This window comes from Alexandromys fortis, unplaced genomic scaffold (genome assembly GCF_014885135.2).
Source record: "Alexandromys fortis isolate MF-2015 unplaced genomic scaffold, M_Fortis_MF-2015_v1.1 scaffold_177, whole genome shotgun sequence".
Lineage (NCBI taxonomy): Eukaryota > Metazoa > Chordata > Mammalia > Rodentia > Cricetidae > Alexandromys > Alexandromys fortis.
The window spans coordinates 565,973-586,093 of record NW_026068056.1 but is presented as its reverse complement, the minus strand read 5'-3'; the positions used below and the strand labels follow the sequence as shown (position 1 = coordinate 586,093).

General features: G+C 47.0%; 1 protein-coding gene across 1 annotated transcript in view; it reads right to left on the bottom strand.

Annotated features, from left to right (window-relative positions):
• The window catches only part of Dpp6 (dipeptidyl peptidase like 6), a 434,651-nt gene that overhangs the window by 112,033 nt on the left and 302,497 nt on the right, over positions 1–20,121 (bottom strand). The window contains exon 9 of the mRNA XM_050119955.1: positions 7,938–8,058. Coding sequence (XP_049975912.1) covers positions 7,938–8,058 — 121 coding nt within the window. The remainder of the gene's footprint in view (positions 1–7,937; positions 8,059–20,121) is intronic.

Sequence of the window (20,121 nt, the reverse complement as noted above, 5' to 3'; positions counted from 1 at the left end):
AAAAGGGAGGTGATGTGGGGGAGGGGCCAGAGAGGGGACATTGGCGCAGGACAGCTGAACAGTAGCGAGGACCCTGGCTGTCCTGGCTCTGGACACGACTGCCACATTTTACACCGTGTCCTGGTTTTGATTTCCTGTCTTTGTCCATTGCTCTTAGGCTGACCTGTGCAAAATCTAGACACGTGATTCTGGCTGCCACTGGTTCAGAGAAAGCAGAGGAGCAAAGAATCACCATCTTACTCTGGTCGCCGCAGAAGGCGTCTCTCCTGAAAGGCTCTCACCTTTTCCTCTGTTCCTCCGCAAGACTCGGTCCCCAGGCTGTCAGAGCTGAGGCCAGTTGCTAGACGGAATTGGAGACTTGAGCAGAGCCAGGCAGGGAAAACAATTTTCCAGTTACATTAGATCCTAGCTGCATAAGCCTTTGCTTAAACCATGGCTAATCCAGTTTTCCTTTGCTCTTCTCTTCGGCAGGCATCTCAGAGGGCAGAGAACTCGGCGAATGCTGATTGCATTTAGATATTTCCATCGTTAATTTTCCTTCCACAGCCTCTTCCTGACATCACAGGTAGAGCCAATGTGGTGTTCAAAATATTGAATTTCTACAATTGATCATAAGGAATTTTGGGCTCCAAAAGCCAGCAGCGGTCAGTGACCAAGAAACAGTCTATTTGGACAGGTCCAAACCAGGGGGAGAGTTCAAAACTAACTCCAGTCTCTCTGTAGCTACTGTAGGCGTGGGAGAGGATGCCTATGGCCACATGGCCACATAGGCTCCGTCCCTCCACATTGCTTCCCAGAGAACTGCAGAAGGCCACGTTGGGGGGAAGGCACCAGGCACAGCTACTGAAGAGCCATAATGAGCATACCCTGCCACACCTGCCTGGGCAACATTGCTCTGTCAAACAGTTTCTGTTGATCTAATCCCATGTTCCAGGCACCTAACCTGCCCTGGAATAGTAAGGTTAAAGGTCAGCCCTGGAATGTCATCCACACCAAATCTGGCTTTTAAAAAATGCAGTAAATATCCTCCAGGCCACTTTCTCAGGTCCTGGATGCCTCAGACTTCTCCTGGCTTCAGGCTGTGTTCTGTAGACAGTTTCTCAAGTTCATGGCCTCTTGGCCCTTCCCCATCCTTTCAGACGAACTGGGTTGAGAGTTCCTAGCCCTATACACTGGGAGAGAGAGGCCATTCTCATGGCCCCAGGGCATCTGGTTCTCTCCAGACGTGACCATTGTATAAGAGAGGAGTGTCTTTGGGCACCCATGCTAGCTTTGAGTCCTATAAACTGCTGTTTAACAGCAGAGGAATGGACGGCTTGTTCCTCACTTCATAGGAACATTAAGGGACTTAAAGGCTTGCCATTAGAACACAACCAGCAACAATTCTGTGTTGGCCCTCACTCGCTCATGCACTTGATAAGGATGAAAATGAGCCGACAGTACTTTATAAATAAAGGGTAGCAACCAGCTCTGTAACCATGGTAACAAAGAACCTTTGTAAAAATTTGGATAATTACAACTCTCCGCTCAGACACTCCCACACTGAGAACATTTTGGATTACTAAGCCTTGTTGAGGGCACAGATTCCTCATGGAACATTTCTCTATGGCGTCAGAACATTCTAGTAACACCTTCAATTTAGTTTATGGAGAACCAAGTTCAGTAAAACTAAAAACTGCCGATTCTATCAAGTTGTCTTTTTTTTCCCGTTAAACCATGATTCCATTACGCTACACGGCATCTCTTCACAGGACAAAAGCTAGACTCTGGTCCCTCCAAACCCTGGAAAGTCACACAGAAGATGGTGTGGGGGCACACAGCCAGTCCTGACCTTGAGTTTTGTCTGATAGGCTACTGGCAGGAGATCTTTTTGCTCAAGGGTTCGAGACTCCCAGCAGCCCCCACACTTTCTGCTTCTCTCCTTCTGTCTCCAGCATTCTGAAGGGTTCAATATGTCTGAGGCTCTTTTTGGGAAACAAAAATCAATGCGCTGTCTTGCTGCCAATAACTGCAGGTTGCAGGATGTGTCTCACTTACTGCACCCTCGCCATTTCTCAGAACCCTTCCAGGCAAGAGGGCCCTCTGCAAACATTCAGTCTGATTTCCCCACCCACCCCCAGCCCGCTCTCAAGCAGGAGGCAGGATATAAAACAGTTAAGTCACTGATTAGGCCAAGGCAATCTTCTAAGTTTATTCTTCTGTTATTAAAAAAGGACACAGTATCCCCTGGGCTCCCAAGTCCCCAGATTCAGAAGTCTGAGCATCAGCATGTAGAACCATACAGGGAAAAAGGGTAAGCAGATTAAGCTGCCCCATCTCAGAGAGACTGATTTGAAATATTTGAGTCTCTGTTAACATATCTACGTGACTTCTTGTAAATGCCTTGAAGAAAATAAAGAGTCCTTTTAATGCATTTGCTAAAGCTAAGCTTAACTTGAATGGCAAAGCAATGATTTTTTTTTAAATTTTTTTCTCTTTGAGATACTGAGGAGGATGTTTCAGACCTCCTGGCTATGGATGCTATTAAGGAGATTAGTTACAGAGTGAGCCAAGGCTCTTGCAGCGAGGCCCAGGGCCCTTCTCTGCGGGGCTCTCAAGGAGCTTAGCTTGCATTGGCCTCCCATGAAGTTCAAGACAGACAGTTTCTAACCTGTGGCAGAATGGCCACCTGGGAAATCCGCCTGGATGCTTCTCTCTCTCTCTCTCTCTTTTTCTTCCTGTCTTTTAAAAACATATCGCCTTAGTTGGCTCTAATTGTCAACTTGGCACAACTTAGAGTCATCTGATAAGCCTCAGCCAAGGACTTGCCAACATCAGACTGGGCTGTGGGCATGCTTGTGGGGCGTTACCTTGATTGTTAATTCACATAGAGGTGCCCAGCCCATTGTGGGAGGCACCATTCCCTAGGCGGGTGGTCCTGGGGCACATTAAGAAAGCTAGCAAGGCAGCAAGTGAGCTTGCAAGCAGTGTTCCTCCATGGATTCTGCTTCAAGTCCCCGCTTGAGTTCTTGTCCTGACTTTCCTCAGCAATGGGCACCAAACTTCTCTCTTCGCTTAGTTGCTTTTGCTCAGAGTTTTATCATAGCAAAAGAATGGCATCAGAACAGATACTATGTTCTTTCCTTCGCAATAAAACTTGAGCGACTACATTAAACAGTAGTTAATACAGCTATGGTTAATGTAACAGGTTTTTTTTTAAGACATAAGTAAAGACTCTCTAGTGGATGCCCTTTGTCATGTTGTGCCAAATCCGTTTTGGTCACAACTCCATTCGGTTTCTCCAATGTGTTATTTGCGATTGTTCATAGAGATGTAAGAGCTTTACAAGGTCAGGATGGACCTCACGTGTGGTTCTGTGACCGCCCCCACCCCCAGCCCTGCTATTAATCACTTCCCAGCAAGTCAGACAGCAAGCCCAATCCAGATTTGGAAGGCATGGCACATAGGCAAGAGACTGGCATGCGCACTCATTTACCATGCAGAAAATCTGCGCTCAGTCATGCAACCAAAGAAATCTTAAAAATACGCCATGGTGTTTAAGTATGTTTATGATTTGGGGCTGCTGTGCTGACTGTCCTCACAAGCTGGACATTCCTGGTAAGGCCTCTCACATGGCAAGCACTAACAGGGCTTGGTTTTCTGGTTGCTTCTCAGACAAAGGCTTTTTGGTTATATCCTGGAACAAAGGACTTCGGGGTCCTCTCTCTTGATTGTATCTGGTATGTGAGATGGCCTCTCTTGTGGGCTACTGGGCACACATGGGTTACTGCACCCAGGGCAGAAATACAGCCCCCTCCAGACTAATCTAGAAGAGCTTGGGTTGGAAAACCATTTCCGAACGCAGCAAGCCTGGACACCCAAGTCTATGCAAGTCCGCCCAGCATCTGTTTTCACTCCACCAGTCCCCTCAGGAACGGCCCAGGATGTCATGTGAAACTAAGTCTCAGAGGTGACTGCCCTGGGTCGCCGAGGGCAACTGGAAACTCGGTTCTTACGAGTGATCTGAACACTGAGTAGCACTGGGGCCCCGAGGAGATTGGCTGGAGAGTCCACCTTGCCTGCATGTGCAAGTTTCAGCTTGTCTGTCAGATGGAAACAGACGGCTGGGCTCTCCAGAAGAGAGTGCTGTGGGGAGGGGAGCTGACCAGAAAGGGGCCCAGGGAACTCTCGAATGATAGGCACGTGCAGCATTCTGATTGGGGAGCATGGCACACCTGGCTGTGCGTGCAATCTGTTAACACCTGAGATTTCAGTGGGCTATGATGGGAAGTATCTCCCCTCCATACCATATGCTCCAATAAGGCATAAATCCAGATCTAAGAGATGTATAGGTCCAGGGGGAACTGGTATCAGCCCCCATGAAGCTAGAGCATCCTTGATTCTCCCTAACCTACCTGGAAGTAGATCACCATATGTGGCCATGTGGTCTTAGCCTCAGAGGCAAGATGTATTTGAGCTGTCCCTAGACTAATGCAGTCCTTAGACTAATAGTCCCTAGACTAAATAGCTTAAATGTTGTTTACATCTATATTTCTAAAGTAGCAGCTGACCCTGGACTTGAGTCACATGGACCTCCCCCACCCTATCTGTGGCATAGTGCTGGGAAGTGTCACAGGCTGTGTGTATGTCAGACTCATATGTGGCAGTATGATACTTTCAGGCTATGGTATCAGGAGGTACAGGAATCCCTAGATGGAACCCTCATAGGTGCAATTAGCAGCTAAAAAACTAACAAAGACAAATGCTGGCATGCTCTGGGGTTAGGATGCTTATTCATTGTTGGTAGGAATGCAAACTGGTACAGACATGATAAAAATCAGTGTAGAGGTTCCTAAAAAAGCCGGAAATAGATCTGCCACATGATCCAGCTCTACTACTTTTGGATGTATGCCCAAAGGACTCTATGTCCTCCTGTTCACCCATGCTCATTGATGCTCTATTTGCAATATCCAGGAAATGGAAGCTACCTAGATGTCTATCAGCTGATGAATGGATAATGAAAATGTGGTACATTTACACAACAGGATATTTCTCAGCTATTAAGAAAAAAGAAATTATGAAATTCACAGGCAAATAGATGGAGCTAGAAATAATCATTCAGACCTAGATAGACAAGCATAGATTGTTTTTTCTTGTATATGTGATATAACGGATATTACTGTTGACTCTTTAGGGATATGTGTTTCATTTGGAATGCTCACAGAGCTCAGGAAATTAGGAAGGGGCCATGGGGTGGAATTCAAGGGAGGAGAGGTAGAATGCTGTTGCAATTTATAATAAAATAGTCCCACATTAGCTCAGAATGGAATATCATAAAGGTCTATTTATTTAGGGGTAGACTCACAGAAGAAGTAGTGATTAGCAGTTCTCTGCATGAGTGGGGAACTGGAACCAAATTCAGAAGCCAAGGGGCTTGTACATGCCCCTGCATCTGCATTAATAGTACACAAGACCACAACCAAAGCGGGCCAGCATCCCAAAGGCCATTGGTTGGAGGAGTTCCCACAGCACCTCCCTTCTTTTGTCTAAATAAGAGTTCTAAGCCCAATTCAAAACTACATACAATAAGAACAAATATTAAGTATAAAAGTTTGAATTACAACTAACATGAACAATATCAAGCAAGAAACATATGCTAAATGTTTCAATAGTTATCCTATCCCAAGAAGTCTAAGTCTTATATTAGAAATGGTTTGACTAAGTCATGAGAGGAAAGTAACAACAACTACAACTATGTAGTCTCCAACCCCATCAAAGACCTTGGAAGGGAAATAATATTACCTGAGTAAACAGGAAGTGCAATCAAGCAACTTCCAAAAGGTGCAAGAAATGACAAAGACAACTGGCTACCTGGGGAATCACCCAAATTCTCGTTTTCAACATTGGGGCAACCAACTTTGGCTAAGGCCTAGAGTAACTGACAGACAATTTTCAGAGGCAGGGAAATTTAAAAAAAAAAATCTTACCCTGTCTTGCAAAGGTTTGGCAGTCTTTTTGCTTGTAACCTGCTTGTCCAGTCTAGACACAATGCATTTTGTCAGTGGTCAAGGCAGGGGCAGTTCTTTGCTCAAAAGCCAGTTTTGCCAAGAAGAAAACAAGCTCCAAGTGTCTTCGGTGTCCAACATTTTCTTGGGAATAGATTGGTGCTGCCAGGAGCTTTCGTGTCTCATGTCACCAGAATCCTAAGTTATTTAAATGCCATATTCTACAGTTCTTTGAAGTGGTTGAAGATTACCTATTTATGCAGAATATAATTTCTATGCATCTAAAGAACCTAACTAACATGACTAAAAGTTTGATCATTATAGAAGACTATCTATTAATCTGATGATGCGGGATTCCCCTCTTTATGCTATGAATATGTTTTATTACCATTGGTTATTAAAGAAGATCTTTTGGCTTAGTAGAGTGAAGCCAGGTAGAAAATGAACATAGATATAGGGAGAGAGTAGGTGGAGTCAGGGAGACGTCATGTAGCTGTCGAAGGAGACAGATGTAGGACTTTTATCAGTAAGTCACAGCCTCGCGCTGATACACAGATTAATAGAAATGGGTCAGTTTAAGATGTCAGAGCTAGCTAAAAATATGCCTAAATCATTGACAGAACAGTGTTGTAATTAATATAGTTTCTGTGTGATTATTCAGGTCTGAGTGGCTGGGAAACAAACAAGCAGTCTCCACCTACAGAATGCAGTGCTGGCAGAGAAAAGATAGTTTTCTTTAAGGGTGTAGCTCCTAGAAGGCCCACCACATTCCAGTGGAAGGGCACACATCAATAATATTTGAGTAGCCCCAACTGGCCTTGATGGGAAAAAAAACCCAAAAATTGGGTGGGAAGGGAAAAGGAAGGTGAACCTTGAAAAGTTACAGGAGGCAGATGAATATGATCAACCTCACTGTATGAAATTCTCTAAGAATAAAATACATTTTAATAAACTCTTAACTTTGCTTCCAAAAAAGAAGAGGAGGTCTTTGAGGACATTGAAATGAGCCAGTGAATGGAGGTGGGGGTTTTCCAGGCACACACTGTCCTCTGGTGCACCCCCAAGAACCTGGACCACAGATACCAATGTCAAAAGAGCAATTTTTGTGGCCTTTGGTTATAGCAGCCCAAGGGGCATGGGCTCTTCAGAAGGGTTTAATTTCCATTTCCAATTTTGCTGTGAAGGGGAATACTGACTGTGAACTTGACAGGATTTAGGGGACAAGCTTTGGCCATACCCATGAAGGATCCTCTGATTAGGTTAACATTGGGGGTAAGACTCACCCCAAATGTGGGTGGTATCATTCCCTAGGATGAGGTCCTGAACCGAATGAAAGAAGAAGAAATCTAGAGCCAGCATCCTTCACCTTCTATGTCTTGACTGTGGATGCAATGTGACCGGACACTTCATGCTGCTGTCACCATGCTTACCCCCACCAAGGTGGACTGTCCCCTCAAACTGTGAGCCAACACAATTGCTCCTTAAGTAGCCTTTGTCAGGTGTTGTGTCACCAAGGCAACTAAAGCAGCTGACTTTGCACAGATGCAAACAGGCTTCTTAACTGTTGGAGAGGGTAGAGGAACACACACATTTACATCGGGAGCACTCAGACAGTTTCCCCATGAAGCACCTCTCCTTTCATAGAAGCACCAATGGGCTCAGTGAAGCTCCTTAACCTGGGACCCGTGAGTCCCCTCTCCCTGGCCACCTGTGAGTATCAACACCTGCCACCTGTTAGGGTCCACCTCTGCCACCTGTGATTCCCGCACCTGCTACCCATGAATGCTGACTTTGTGTTTGTTCCCTAAAGCTCAAAGGCTCTAAAGAAATTGAAGTTAAATTTATAACTAAAGTCCAAGAGAAAAGAAGGCTGGTTCAGAAGCCGAATGCAGCCACTACTGCAGCCGCCCTGTGGGCAGGCACATTCTCGGCATCTCTGCGTGCAGGTCTTACCTTCATAGAGCCAGTCGCTGAGGCCATTGTAGACCACACCCTCCTTCCCTGTGGAGACCACTCGGATCGCCTGCTTCCCAACGTGTGCGCAGTAGTAGATGTTGTTCTCAAAGATAAATATCTAAATTGGGAAGAAGAAACAACAGCAGAATTAGGCAAGGAGTGGGCTTAGGTGTTCTTAAATTTGAAATTGCCGGGCTTTTGCTCCCTTGCTATGTACATTTTATTGACAAAGGTGGTCATGGAAGCATTTGTGGTTGATTCCCCTGCAACATAATCCATAGTTAGGGCTTGATCAGACATTCAAACTCTGCAGTTTGCCCAATGTCACCATCGTTTGTCAATTTATGTTACGGCAATTATGTTATGATCGGACAATGTGTGACTTGATACTCCTGAGTACTGGAAAAATGGCACTTTGAATTGGATTGATAGCTCATCAATGTGGTTATTCCTGGTGATTAAACTGCAGGCTAAGGGATTGGACAGCTAGCCTTCCATCTCTCCAGCTTTCTCAGGGAGCAGGGTGGCGAGGGCCCGAGCCTGTCGTGTGTCTGGATGGCAGTAGGTGGGTACTGTCATGTGACAATAGTATTCACTATGTTTTAAGGAGTTCAGATCTTGACAAGGGCTACCCCGAGGTGGAGATGTGGGGAATCTGGGAAGTCGTGGGCTGTTTGGCCCAGGCCAGGACAGGCCAAGCTTTCTTACAAAAGGGGTGAGAAGCAGTTGCATTGGTTACTTAAAAATCCACAGTTCATTACCACCAAACACTTTTACACACCATCCTGTCCACCCACAGAATGTTTCCACCATCCCCAGCTGACACTCTGCCCATGAAGCACAGCTACCGACACCTCTCCACACACAGCCCCTGGCACCTAGCACTGAGCATCAACTCTCTGTGAGCTGTCCATTCGAGGCTGCTCACGTACCAGGCAGTGCCTGTCCTTCTGTGGCTGGTTTAGTTCCCTGAGCACAGTGTCCTCAAGGGTCATCTATGTTACATCATGTGCCAAAATGCCTAAAAAGAGGTTTTCAGCTGATACCCAAGCTCATGGGGTTCGAAGGGACTGAGGAGCTGGAAGGACAGATAAAAGCACAGAGAGGGACCGGATCTGGAGTGGGCAAGGCAGGTGGAGAAATAAGGACAAGATTATTGGGAGCAGAGGCTCAATGAAGAAGGGACATGGAGCCAGTTTCTGAGGATCTGCAGGAGGAGATGGGCAGCCACAGAGAGTTACTGACTGATTGATGTCTGGGAGGGGGTAGCACTGCTGAGGGTGGGTCCAGTGTCTGTGTGGTCAGAGAAGAGGGACAGGAGGGACAAGAGTCTGATAGGATGACTGTAGCCACCACAGGTGTGACCACACTGAGGGAGGAGACAGTACAGTGGGCTAGCAAGCAGTAGCCATGGCACGAGTGAGCCGAGGTCTGAGCTGATGGGAAGGGGCGAGGATTTCTGGCCATTCTCTTGGGCCTCAGAGTGATGGTGACACACTAGTAGAGTTGCCTTGTGGCACAATGAGTCAGACCTAGGGTGCATCACTGACTTTCTAGGGGAGGGGGCAGAGTTGGTGCATGCAATGGTTCTCAGAATGCAATGCGACTGGGGAATTTTACAAAATTCCTGATGCTTAGACCATCAGTCCAGCCAGAGTCTCTGCAGTGGGATCCAGGCAGAATTATTCTGAAGTACATCCTCGTGACTTTGATGTGCAGTCAAATTTAAGATTCAGTGGCCCAGGGACTGGCCCAGCTCCCAAGTCATCACACTGAGGCAGCCTATGGGCAGAGCCACCGTCAGTTCTGCCCATGCACCAAGCATCTGGACCTGGACTTCACGGTACGCAGACCACACCAGCTAGAGAGCAGATCAGGAAATAGGGCTAGTTTTGTTTGTTGTTTGATTTTGTTAAAAGAAATTCTAGGGGCTGGAGAGATGGCTCAGAGGTTAAGAGCACTGGCTGCTCTGCCAGAGGTCCTGAGTTCAATTCCCAGCAACCACATGGTGGCTCACAACCATCTGTAATGAGATCTGGTGCCCTCTTCTGGCCTGCAGGTATACATGTAGGCAGAACACTGTGTACTTAATAAATAAATTTTTTTTAAAAAAGAAATTCTAGAAAAAATATTGAGAGAAGGTGTTTTGCTTAATACAGAAAAGCAAAAACATGGACTCTTGTATTTCCTTTGTTTACAGTACTGGACAAACACGAACTCTTTCCCACTTCCTTTATTTATAGCACTGGAAACTGAACATAGGGTCTTGCACGAGTTCTTCCCCCCCCCCCCCCCGTTTTCCTTTCACTTTTTTATTTTGAGGTTTCATTAAACTCTCCAGGCTGACCTCGAACTTGGTACCCTCCTGCCTCAGCTTTCTGAGTGGCTGGGCTGCCGGGCCTGCCCCTCCAGTCCTGTGAATGTTTTATTTCGAAATCCAGCATGGTGGCTCTGGAAGCTTCTTTCGTTACTGGTTTTCGGTGTAGGCTTCCTGTTTTCTAACATGTTCACTTCAGCCTGAAGCAAGCTGGAAAGCTTCCAGAAGTAAGGGCACATCCTAATTTAATGTATGCACCTGTTCTTACAGGGTTGCCTAGGACGAACCCCTTAAATCTGAGCTCCTTTTCTGCACTCAGCTGGCAGTGGCTTTTGAATCAAGTCAGGCTGCAGTCAACTAGTAGTTTGCACGACTAAAGTCTGCAGTGCTGGATATTTCTGCCTCGGCTTTCCGGGGAGCTGTGGAGAGGAGCACTCTGTGGGGCACTCTTCACATTTGTTGTTCTGCACTGGTGATGATGTCAGGTAGGGAGGTAAGACACTGTCTGTGCTCTTTGTGCATCCGTGATGCTGGGAGCAGGGACAGTGAGATGCTGGGGTGTAGCTCCTGGCCCATTCATGTTGGGATACAGGCCTGGCTCTTAACCATTAGGCACGCATCAGGCAGAGGGTTCAGGATCTTATTCTTCCAAGTGGATATGGCAGGGGCTGACAATGTTCCAGAAGAGGCTGCTGACATTAAGACCTAGTCATACGTGCCTCAATCCCTCTGCCTAGCCCACATTAGCCTCCCTGCCTTGGTTTGCTATATTCCTCATATTCCCTGACCTGATAGAGGAGACAGCCTTCTATCCCCTGGTTTACCTCACAGATTCCAGCCACAGTCGTCTTTACCAAAGAACCATTTTCCCTCATGCCCCTGGATCCATTTCCTTTCACTACAGAATACAGTTTACCATCTGGTAATGAAGGTCTGCCATGACTAAAATCTGTCCGTATGATTAGCTCCTTCTTCCCTGCAGGCCTGGCTGAGGTGTTAGATGTGATGACATGGGAGCCAGGGCTGTCTGTGGCCTGCGGCAGCTCAAACTCAAAGTGGGAGTCCAGTTTCACATAGCCCAGGGTGCTCTGGGCTACGGCAGTGGACACCAAGTACCAGACGCATGGTGATGGACCCTAAAGTCAGTTGTTGGCTTCTGTGCATTTTTTTGTTTTTAGTAGATGTCTCCACTTGTGATACTTCTTCTGGAGGTTCTGGAAATTTCTGGGTTGGAGGAAATAGACTGTTAAGGGCAGGTCCCAGAAGATGACCTCAGCATGGGTTGAGGCCGTGTAAATGGATGAATGTTCAGCGCTGAGAACGGCACAGCACACAGCACATGCAGTAAGTCCAGGAGCACACCTCCAGCTCCTGTCGGTTGCCACGCGCTCGCTATGTCTGGGGTCATAGTGGGAAGGTCTGTGGGAAGGCGCCGTGTGAAGGGGGAGCACAAAAGATGGATGCTTTCAGTTTCTATCGGGGCTAATCCACCTCTCTCCTCTTTTCATTGGCTGAGTCCTCCACAGGCAGCCATGTTAAACACTTGGTCCCCAGCTGGGGGGGCTACCATGGGGGTGTGATGGCTAATGCCAATTGTCAACTTGGTAGGGTCTACAATCACCATGGAGATGTACCTCTGAGCATATCTGGGAGGGAGCCTCTGGTTAGGTTAACTGAGACAAGTGGATCCAGCCTAACTGGGGTGGTACCACGCTACAGGTGGGGCCCTCGGTGGAAACAAAAGGGAAAGGCAGCTGAGCACTAACACTCATCTCTGTCTGAATGCAAGGACCTGTCACCTTGCGTTATTGGTGACATGCCTTCCCAACCATGATGCACAGTACTCTGGACGCAAGGACCAGTCACCTCGTGTTCTTGGTGACATGCCTTCGCACCATGATGCACAGTACTCTCAAACTGTGAGAGGAAATGGACTCTTCCTTCCTGAAGGACATCTGTCATAGCAACGAGAAAAAGAACGAATTTTGGGAGGTTCTGGAAACTCCAGCAGGTAGTGATTGTCTGGAAGGCAGGACATTAATCTTGTTCCTAATGTTCCCTTCCTCTCTCTCTGTGACCTGAAGAAGCTTCTCTGTGTCACACTCTTCTCTCTGTGATCTCAAGCACTTGGGGCCAAGTGACTATGGATTTGGAGAAAGAACATGTCAGCTTTTAACATGAAAATGAGAAAGACTTGATGGCAGGAATGGATGTGCAGTGGTCATTCCAGGAGCCTGGAGGAGTCTTTAGGTGGGACGAGACATCAAGAGAGAGAGGGGGGACATCAGGGTGCCTTGTGTCCCACAGAAGTTTGGATCGCTTTCCTTTTATAATGGGAAGCAGAGGCCCAGGGGGACAATAGAACTGAATTAATACCTTTAAAAACAGCATCACAGTGGCTGGGGGGTGATGGGAGACCTAGCAGAGTCGGGTAGGGCTATGAGAGATGGAGAACACACACACGAAGAACATGAGGAATGTGGAGTGTGTAGCCAGGAAGGTTCATGCTTGAGCAACTGCATAAGTCGTGTGAATAAGAGGGAGGGAGGTAGATGAAACATGGAAGAGGCTTGTCGGCAAATGTGAACTTTGCTAGACTGCAAGCGAGATGCCTCAGATCTGCCTCGCCGCCGCCCCAGGCAGGAGGAGACACACTGGTTGATGCAGGGTTCAGAGCGGTCCTCCACAGAAGGAAGCAGAGAGTGTGCAGGCCTCTGAGAAACCAAGAGCGCCATAGGCAGGGAGAGGGGCTGCGGCCTTGTCTAGCGGGTAGGAAAGCAGATCCTAGCACCCATACTGCAGTTCTTCCTCCATGGCAGGCTGCTATGTGAAGGGGACACTGCAGCCCCAAATTGTCTCATATGTGATTGAGATAGCCCGCCAGAATTCTGCTTCCTCCACACCATGCTAGCAAGTGCCTTGGTGATAAAGTTAGGAGAAAGGATGGATACCCACGTCTCTCTCCTGAAAACCATACTGAATTTACTCCAAGCATTGAGGTACAGCAGCTAAGCAAACAGCCCCTTACAAATGCTTGTAAGGCCCTCAAGCATTTCACACTCAGACGGGCTACTGCCTCTCTTGGCAAAGTATCTAAAACATTTACCTGTGTTTTAGTCTTAATAAAACGAATTGCTGCTTTAGTTTCGAATGTGCATTTTTCTCTGTTTCTTGAAGAAGGCACCGAGAACTGGAAAACAACCAGAGACTCCCAGTGATGATCAGAAAGGGATTCCCAAAGCTGTCTTTCCTGGGCGCAGGTATTTGTGGTGGTTTGAATATGAATGGCCCCATAGGCTTGTAGATTTGAATGCTTGGTCATTAGGGATTCGCACTACTTGGACAGGGATCAGGAGGTGTGGCCTTGTTGAAGGAAGTGAGTCACTGGCAGTGGACTTCGGGGTTGCATAAAGCCAAGCCAGGACCAGTGGCTCTCTCTTTGCCTGCTTCCTGCCTATCTAGATGTAGAAACTCTCAGCTACCTCTCCAGCACCATGTCTGCCTGCCCGCTGCCATGATCCCACCAGGATGATAATGGACTGAACTTCTGAATGTAAGCCAGCCCCTATTAAATGCTTCCTTTTTATAAGAGTTGCTGTGGTCATGGCGTCTCTTCACAGCAACAGAACACCGACTTAGACACTATTATTCCTCTTTCCATGGAAGACTGCTCTACCAGTGTTAATCTAAATGATAATCTGAATCATCTGGGTTATGACTAATGGGGACTTCCTGTGTGTGTGTGTGTGTGTGTGTGTGTCTGTGTGTGTGTGTGAAAACGGACACCTTTAATATTTATAGAACCAACTCACAGAACACTATAGGGAAACTGCAGCCGCATGCTCTCTGGTTACCAATACAGCTGGAAGAGAGGCACAGCTAAAGAGGTGGCTAATTACATGAGGAGACAGGGATGAGATAATTACTATAATTGGGTGCAATTAGCTTTTAGTTGTGGAAAATCAAGGCCAAAAGGGAACCATATTGAATAGCTTTTGTTAAAACAAAAGGACGGTGGCACAGCAATGGGTGGGCTGGTGACAGAAAAGGACGCTGGATTTGAAGTGGCACCTGGATCATGGTCTCCAGCTGCGGGCTGCCTGGCTCTCGCGGGCCACGTGCCCTTATTTCATCTGCTCTCCTTTGCCACAGAAGAGGACTTGGGAGGGCTATTTCTAAGAGAGTTCTTCTACCTGTGACCACACTGAATCTAAAATTCCCAAGACCATTTACAACCTGTGGAAGATAGATTAGTCAGTCTGTGGCCAGTTTGACTGAAGTGAGAGCTGTTCACCACAGATTGGAAGCAGAATAGTTACGGTGAACCCAACATCTCACACCAAAGATGGACGTAGCGTCTCCCTGAGGCGATGAAAAGCCTCAGCAATCGCATTTCCTAAGCTTGCCCCAGTCACTGTTTTACACCACTTTCGAGGCTCAGGGTCACCTCCAGGTGGTGGTGAAGGTGGCAGCTGCCTCTCCTGGTCCATTCTGCTCTTTCTCTTGAGTTATTCCATCAGATATGACTTTACTGACATTTCTTCAGCTGAGGTCATGATATGTCATCTGAAGCTATTTGGGCGGGCTTTTCTAATCTGGTGACACTGCAGTACACTGTCATCTAAAAGCTTACGATTGAGAACTATGTTGTAATCAAGTAACAAAACCACCCGGGACAGAATAAAATACAAACCCCGTGTTTTAATTACGCTTGTGATTTTCTGTTGGGCTGCATTCATGGCTGTCCTTGGAGGCATGTGGCAGGTGGGCCTTGGCTTTGCTACATGTTAGTGTGAAACTGACTGGAGGAAAAATTGTGGAAAACTCATCAGCCTTGGTCAGGTGATGGTCATAAGTAGGTTATATGTTTCTCAAGATTGCTGAATAAATTTCCACGGGGGACTGGGAACACTGCAGTAAACACCCTATGGCTGACTCATGCTGTTGGAACATCACACCCAAATAAAGTAGTGAAGGGTGTATGTCCACTGTAGGTGGCAGAGAGAAGCTGAGAGAGATCCCTGCAGTCACAAGTGAGTAGTGCTGCCTCCCATGCCTACAGCTGCTTCCAGCACCCATGACTGCCTCTTGAAGGCCGTGGTCTCTGTTCAAACTACAAAGGCCCCTTCTAGTCCCGGGAGCAGTTTCAGTAACAGGCCATGGGGGGGCAAGTTAGAATCACCAGTGATGGGTCAGAGATTGAAAAACACTCTGTTCTGGGTAGAACTTGACCTCCAGCTAATATTCTGTTCCTGTTGTCTGGACACCTGGCAAAGGGAGACTATGAAGTCTGCTGGTAGACAGTATGGTATGGGAAAAGTAATCTGGACGAGAGGAGTGGTGGGTGCTGGCAGAAGCCGTAGGCATGGGGGGCAGCTGTGAATGCACCCACTCTGATCACGGAACTTTCTCACTTGGCATGAGCCTGGGGAGGTGTCCATTATGGTAGTTTGTAACTACCTAGAATCCAGACCTCTAGCTTCCAAGGAAGAAGGCAGGGCCATGTTCACACTCACAAGGGTTCTCTTGTCTTTCAAGAGGAACATGGGGGCAGATCTCCTGGAGCTGGAGTTACAGGTGGCTATGAGCTGCCTGACATGGGAGCTGGGAACCTGCCATAGTTCGGGTTTTTACTGCTGTGATGAAACACCGTGGCCAAAAACCAACTTGGGAAAGAAAGGGTTATTTTGCTCACACTTTCACTGGCCATAGTTCCACATCCAAGTAAGTCAGGACAGGAGCTCAAGCAGGGCAGGAACCCAAAGGTCCGATGCAGAGGCCATGGAGGGGTGCTGCTTACTGGCTTGCTCCTCATAGCTTGCTCAGTCTGCTTTCTTTTTTTTTTTCTTTTTTATTTATTTATTAAAGATTTCTGTCTCTTCCCCACCGCAGCCTCCCCGTTCCCTCCCCCTCCCCCAATCAAGTTCCCCTCCCTCGTCAGCACAAAGAGCAATCAGGGTTCCCTGCCCTGTGGGAAGTCCAAGGACCACCCACCTCCATCCAGGTCTAGTAAGGTGAGCATCCAAACTGCCTAGGCTCCCACAAAACCAATAGGTGCAGTAGGATCAAAAACCCATTGCCATTGTTCTTGAGGTCTCAGTAGTCCTCATTGTCCGCTATGTTCAGCGAGACCGGTTTTAACCCAGGCTTTTTCAGACCCAGGCCAGCTGGCCTTGGTGAGTTCCCGATAGAACATCCCCATTGTCTCAGTGTGTGGGTGCACCCCTCGCGGTCCTGAGTTCCTTGCTCGTGCTCTCTCTCCTTCTGCTCCTGATTTGGACCTTGAGATTTCAGTCCGGTGCTCCAATGTGGGTCTCTGTCTCTGTCTCCTTTCATCGCCTGATGAAGGTTAATATTCAGGAGGATGCCTATATGTTTTTCTTTGGGTTCTCCTTCTTATTTAGCTTCTCTAAGAACCCGAATTATAGGCTCAATGTCCTTTATTTATGGCTAGAAACCAAATCTGAGTGAGTACATCCCATGTTCCTCTTTTTGGGTCTGGCTTACCTCACTCAGTATAGTGTTTTCTTGGCTTACCTCACTCAGTATAGTGTTTTCTATTTCCATCCATTTGCTCAGTCTGCTTTCTTATAGAACCCAGGGTCACCTGCCTAGGGATGACACCACCTACAGTGAGTTAGGTCTTCCCACGTCAATCTTCAATCAAGAAAATACATCATAGGTTTGCTCACAGGCCAACCTGGTGGGATCATTTTCTCAAGTGAGGTTTCTTCTTCCAGAATGACTCTAGCTTGTGTCAAGTCGACACCAAACCGGCCAGCACAGAACCGAACGGGTCCACCGCAGGACATGCTCTTAACAGCTGAGCTATCATCTCTCCAGCCCCCGTGTGGTGTCTTAATTAATTGTCCCTTGGTTCTTTGATGTCTATTCTGTTTTTTACTGCAATAGAAATACTGTGTGCATTATGGAAAACACGGTCAGCGGCTTACCTTCCTGAGACAAGTTTCTATAAATGGAAATCACGAGTCCGGCTCATTGTGCTATAATGTACGGTTAAAGGGTATAGACAAGCAGATCAAAGAATTGCACAGAGGCCTAAAAGCACCAGTGTGCTTGTGATGATGAAGACAAATTGTTCTACCTGGTGATTATTTTGATTATCAACGTATCAAAGTCAGAACCCAAACAATGCTGAATACCACTATGAAGGCGCGTTCTCTCCCACAGAGGTTGGACTGGCAGACACATGGGGAAGCAGCCAGCAGATCCTATCAGATGTCTCTAGCATTAGTTAGACGAAGAAAGAGCACTCAGGGAGGGGTGGACATGTTCAGCTAAACACAAACTCACTTTGAGGCAGAAGGGTTGGGGCTGGCGCTCTGTTGTGCAACACAGCAGCTATGACTGGCAGTAATTTGCAGTCTGTCTCAAAACACCTAAGGAGACAATTTGGAATAGTCTCAACATAAAGTCAGAAATGCTAATTACCCTGACTAGGTTACCACATACTGTATATGTGTATGGAAATACCACGGTGCACCTCATATATGTACAGTTATTACATATCAGTTAAATGTTATTTCATATCAGTTAAAATCAGAGAAATGATTCAGAGGCAAAGACCCTTGCTGCCAAGCTTAGCAACCTGAATCCCATTCCTGGAATCCACATGTTGGAAGGAGAGGACTAAATCTCACAAACTGTCCTCTGATCTTCACAAATTTGCCATGGCACAAGCACATGAGCACATGGACGTGTGCGTGCACACACACACACACACACACACACACACACACGTAAAATAACATTACCATAGAGAAGATCAGGAAGTAAAGATTCCTGGAAGTAAAGTGTAATTGCTGCTCAACAGCCACTTCCCTTAAAACTCATGAGCTCAGTTGCCTAAGCATGGAGAGTGATGACCCAGAGATTTACATACACGTGCCTGCATGCTTTCTCAGGCACTCAGGAGAATAGAAGGCTCAGCAGCTTGAGAACTTAAGGGGGCGATGACATACAGATTTACATGCACACATTCACACATACTTCTCATGGAAGTTTCCCCAAATGGTTGGAAATCATTCCCTGGGTAAAGAGCTCAATTTCTTTAACTGACTCTTCAATATACAGACAATATAAACATTATTTCTTTTCCCTGTTCTTTAACCATTTCACTGTCCAAGGAGGTGCAGTGACCTTCTACTATCAATCTGTCATTTGCTGGGGACAGCTAATATTCTTGGTCATGACAGCTTTGAAGACTTGGCAAGTCTTAACCCTTCTATATTAATAGAGCCATCCCCAAGAATACCTCTTAGGCCATGTGCTATGGTTGAGAAGCTAGACGAGTTTTGCAATGACTCAAATTCCCCGTCTAGTCTTAGAATCAATCATAATGTTATTAGTTCATAACATACATGTTATTCTTTGGTATTTTATTGCTTCGTATTTTAATGATAACCAGTTTATTTCACATTCTCCCATTACCCTGTCAGCCTGAAATCCAGTATGTCTGGTTCTTTCTTTTAGGTCCTGCGCAGGTAGTTGCAGGATGTGGCATCACCCCACTGAATTGCTGCCATTTGATTCCCCCCTTCACAAAACATGGATGATCACACCTGCTGAACCTCTAAGGCTGAAAAGTGATAATCTGCAGGACAAATCCTATGAACATATCTAAAGGTAACATGTTATTATCGCAATCAATATCATGGGTCAGGCTCATCTTCCCCACTGGTGACACGGTTCTCTCCATAGCACCCTTGCCCTCCTGCTGCTCTGACACGTCCTCCTCTGCCCTTTCCTACAAAATTCAGAGCAACGTATCCCCTTGAATCTCCATTCCATGAGTTATGACAGGATTAAGCCTGAAAGGCAGAACTCAGGGGAGAGAGAGAGAGAGGAGGGTTTCAGATAGACTGACCATGCATCTTTCCAGAGAGTACTGGCCATTGCCCTTTCCCAGTGCCCACCAGAACCAAGACAGAGAGTCCAGAAGTCATGGAGGAGATCTGCCCACCGGTATGATTCTCAGTAGAGAAGGCAAAGTCTTTTCCAAGACAGGTGCTGAGAAAGATCTCAGGATGTTCCATGACTGATCAACTGGCATTTTACACAGAGAATTGTAATTTATTACTTTTCAAATTCTAAGGGGGAAAATCCCCCCAAACAGCTTCCCCAGGGTTGATGGTAGAGGTATTTGGTTTGGCACAGGAGTGAGAGAACATCATAGCTAAGTACATAGATGTAACACTCCTAATGCTTCCAAGGGCAGACCAGTGATCCCAGCCAAGGTAGCCATGTGCACCAGGCCTTCATAATCTTATGTGGTTCATAAACTCCCTCCCTCACAGTGGCTCTGTGAAACACAGGTGTTGACCATAGGATGGCCTGGACAGGCTTCCCAGGGTTTAGCAGGTATTGGCAATTGCTAGGCGGAGCCGCCAGGTGTCTTAAGGACAGGTAAGAGGACATGCTGCCCACTTCATCTGTAGGGTTGGCAGGTCCATATGGACAGTCATACCTGAGCTGAGATCAGAAGGTGGACAGGGCATGGCTAGGATATAAACATCCCAGGAGAGAGGGCTACACTTGCTGAGGTCCTGGGTCAGTCAGAGCAACTCATTAGAGGAACAAAGAGGGCTGGGATGGCTGGATCAAGGCTGAGGGTATGGGCAGGGGGCTAAGGAAGAAGCAAGGGTGGCTAATGAGATTTAGAGACACCCTAATAATCATGTTCCTTTATCTGAGAACAGTGGGGACCCCTGAAGGGCTGGCCATGCTCTTACAGTGGCTGCCTGTTCTAAAGGAGGAAATGAGGGCTGCTTTCCCCACCGTACACAGTGTCTGGAAGAGCAGAGGGGATAAGGGAGATCAGTAGAGGTCTTGGATGAGGGATGA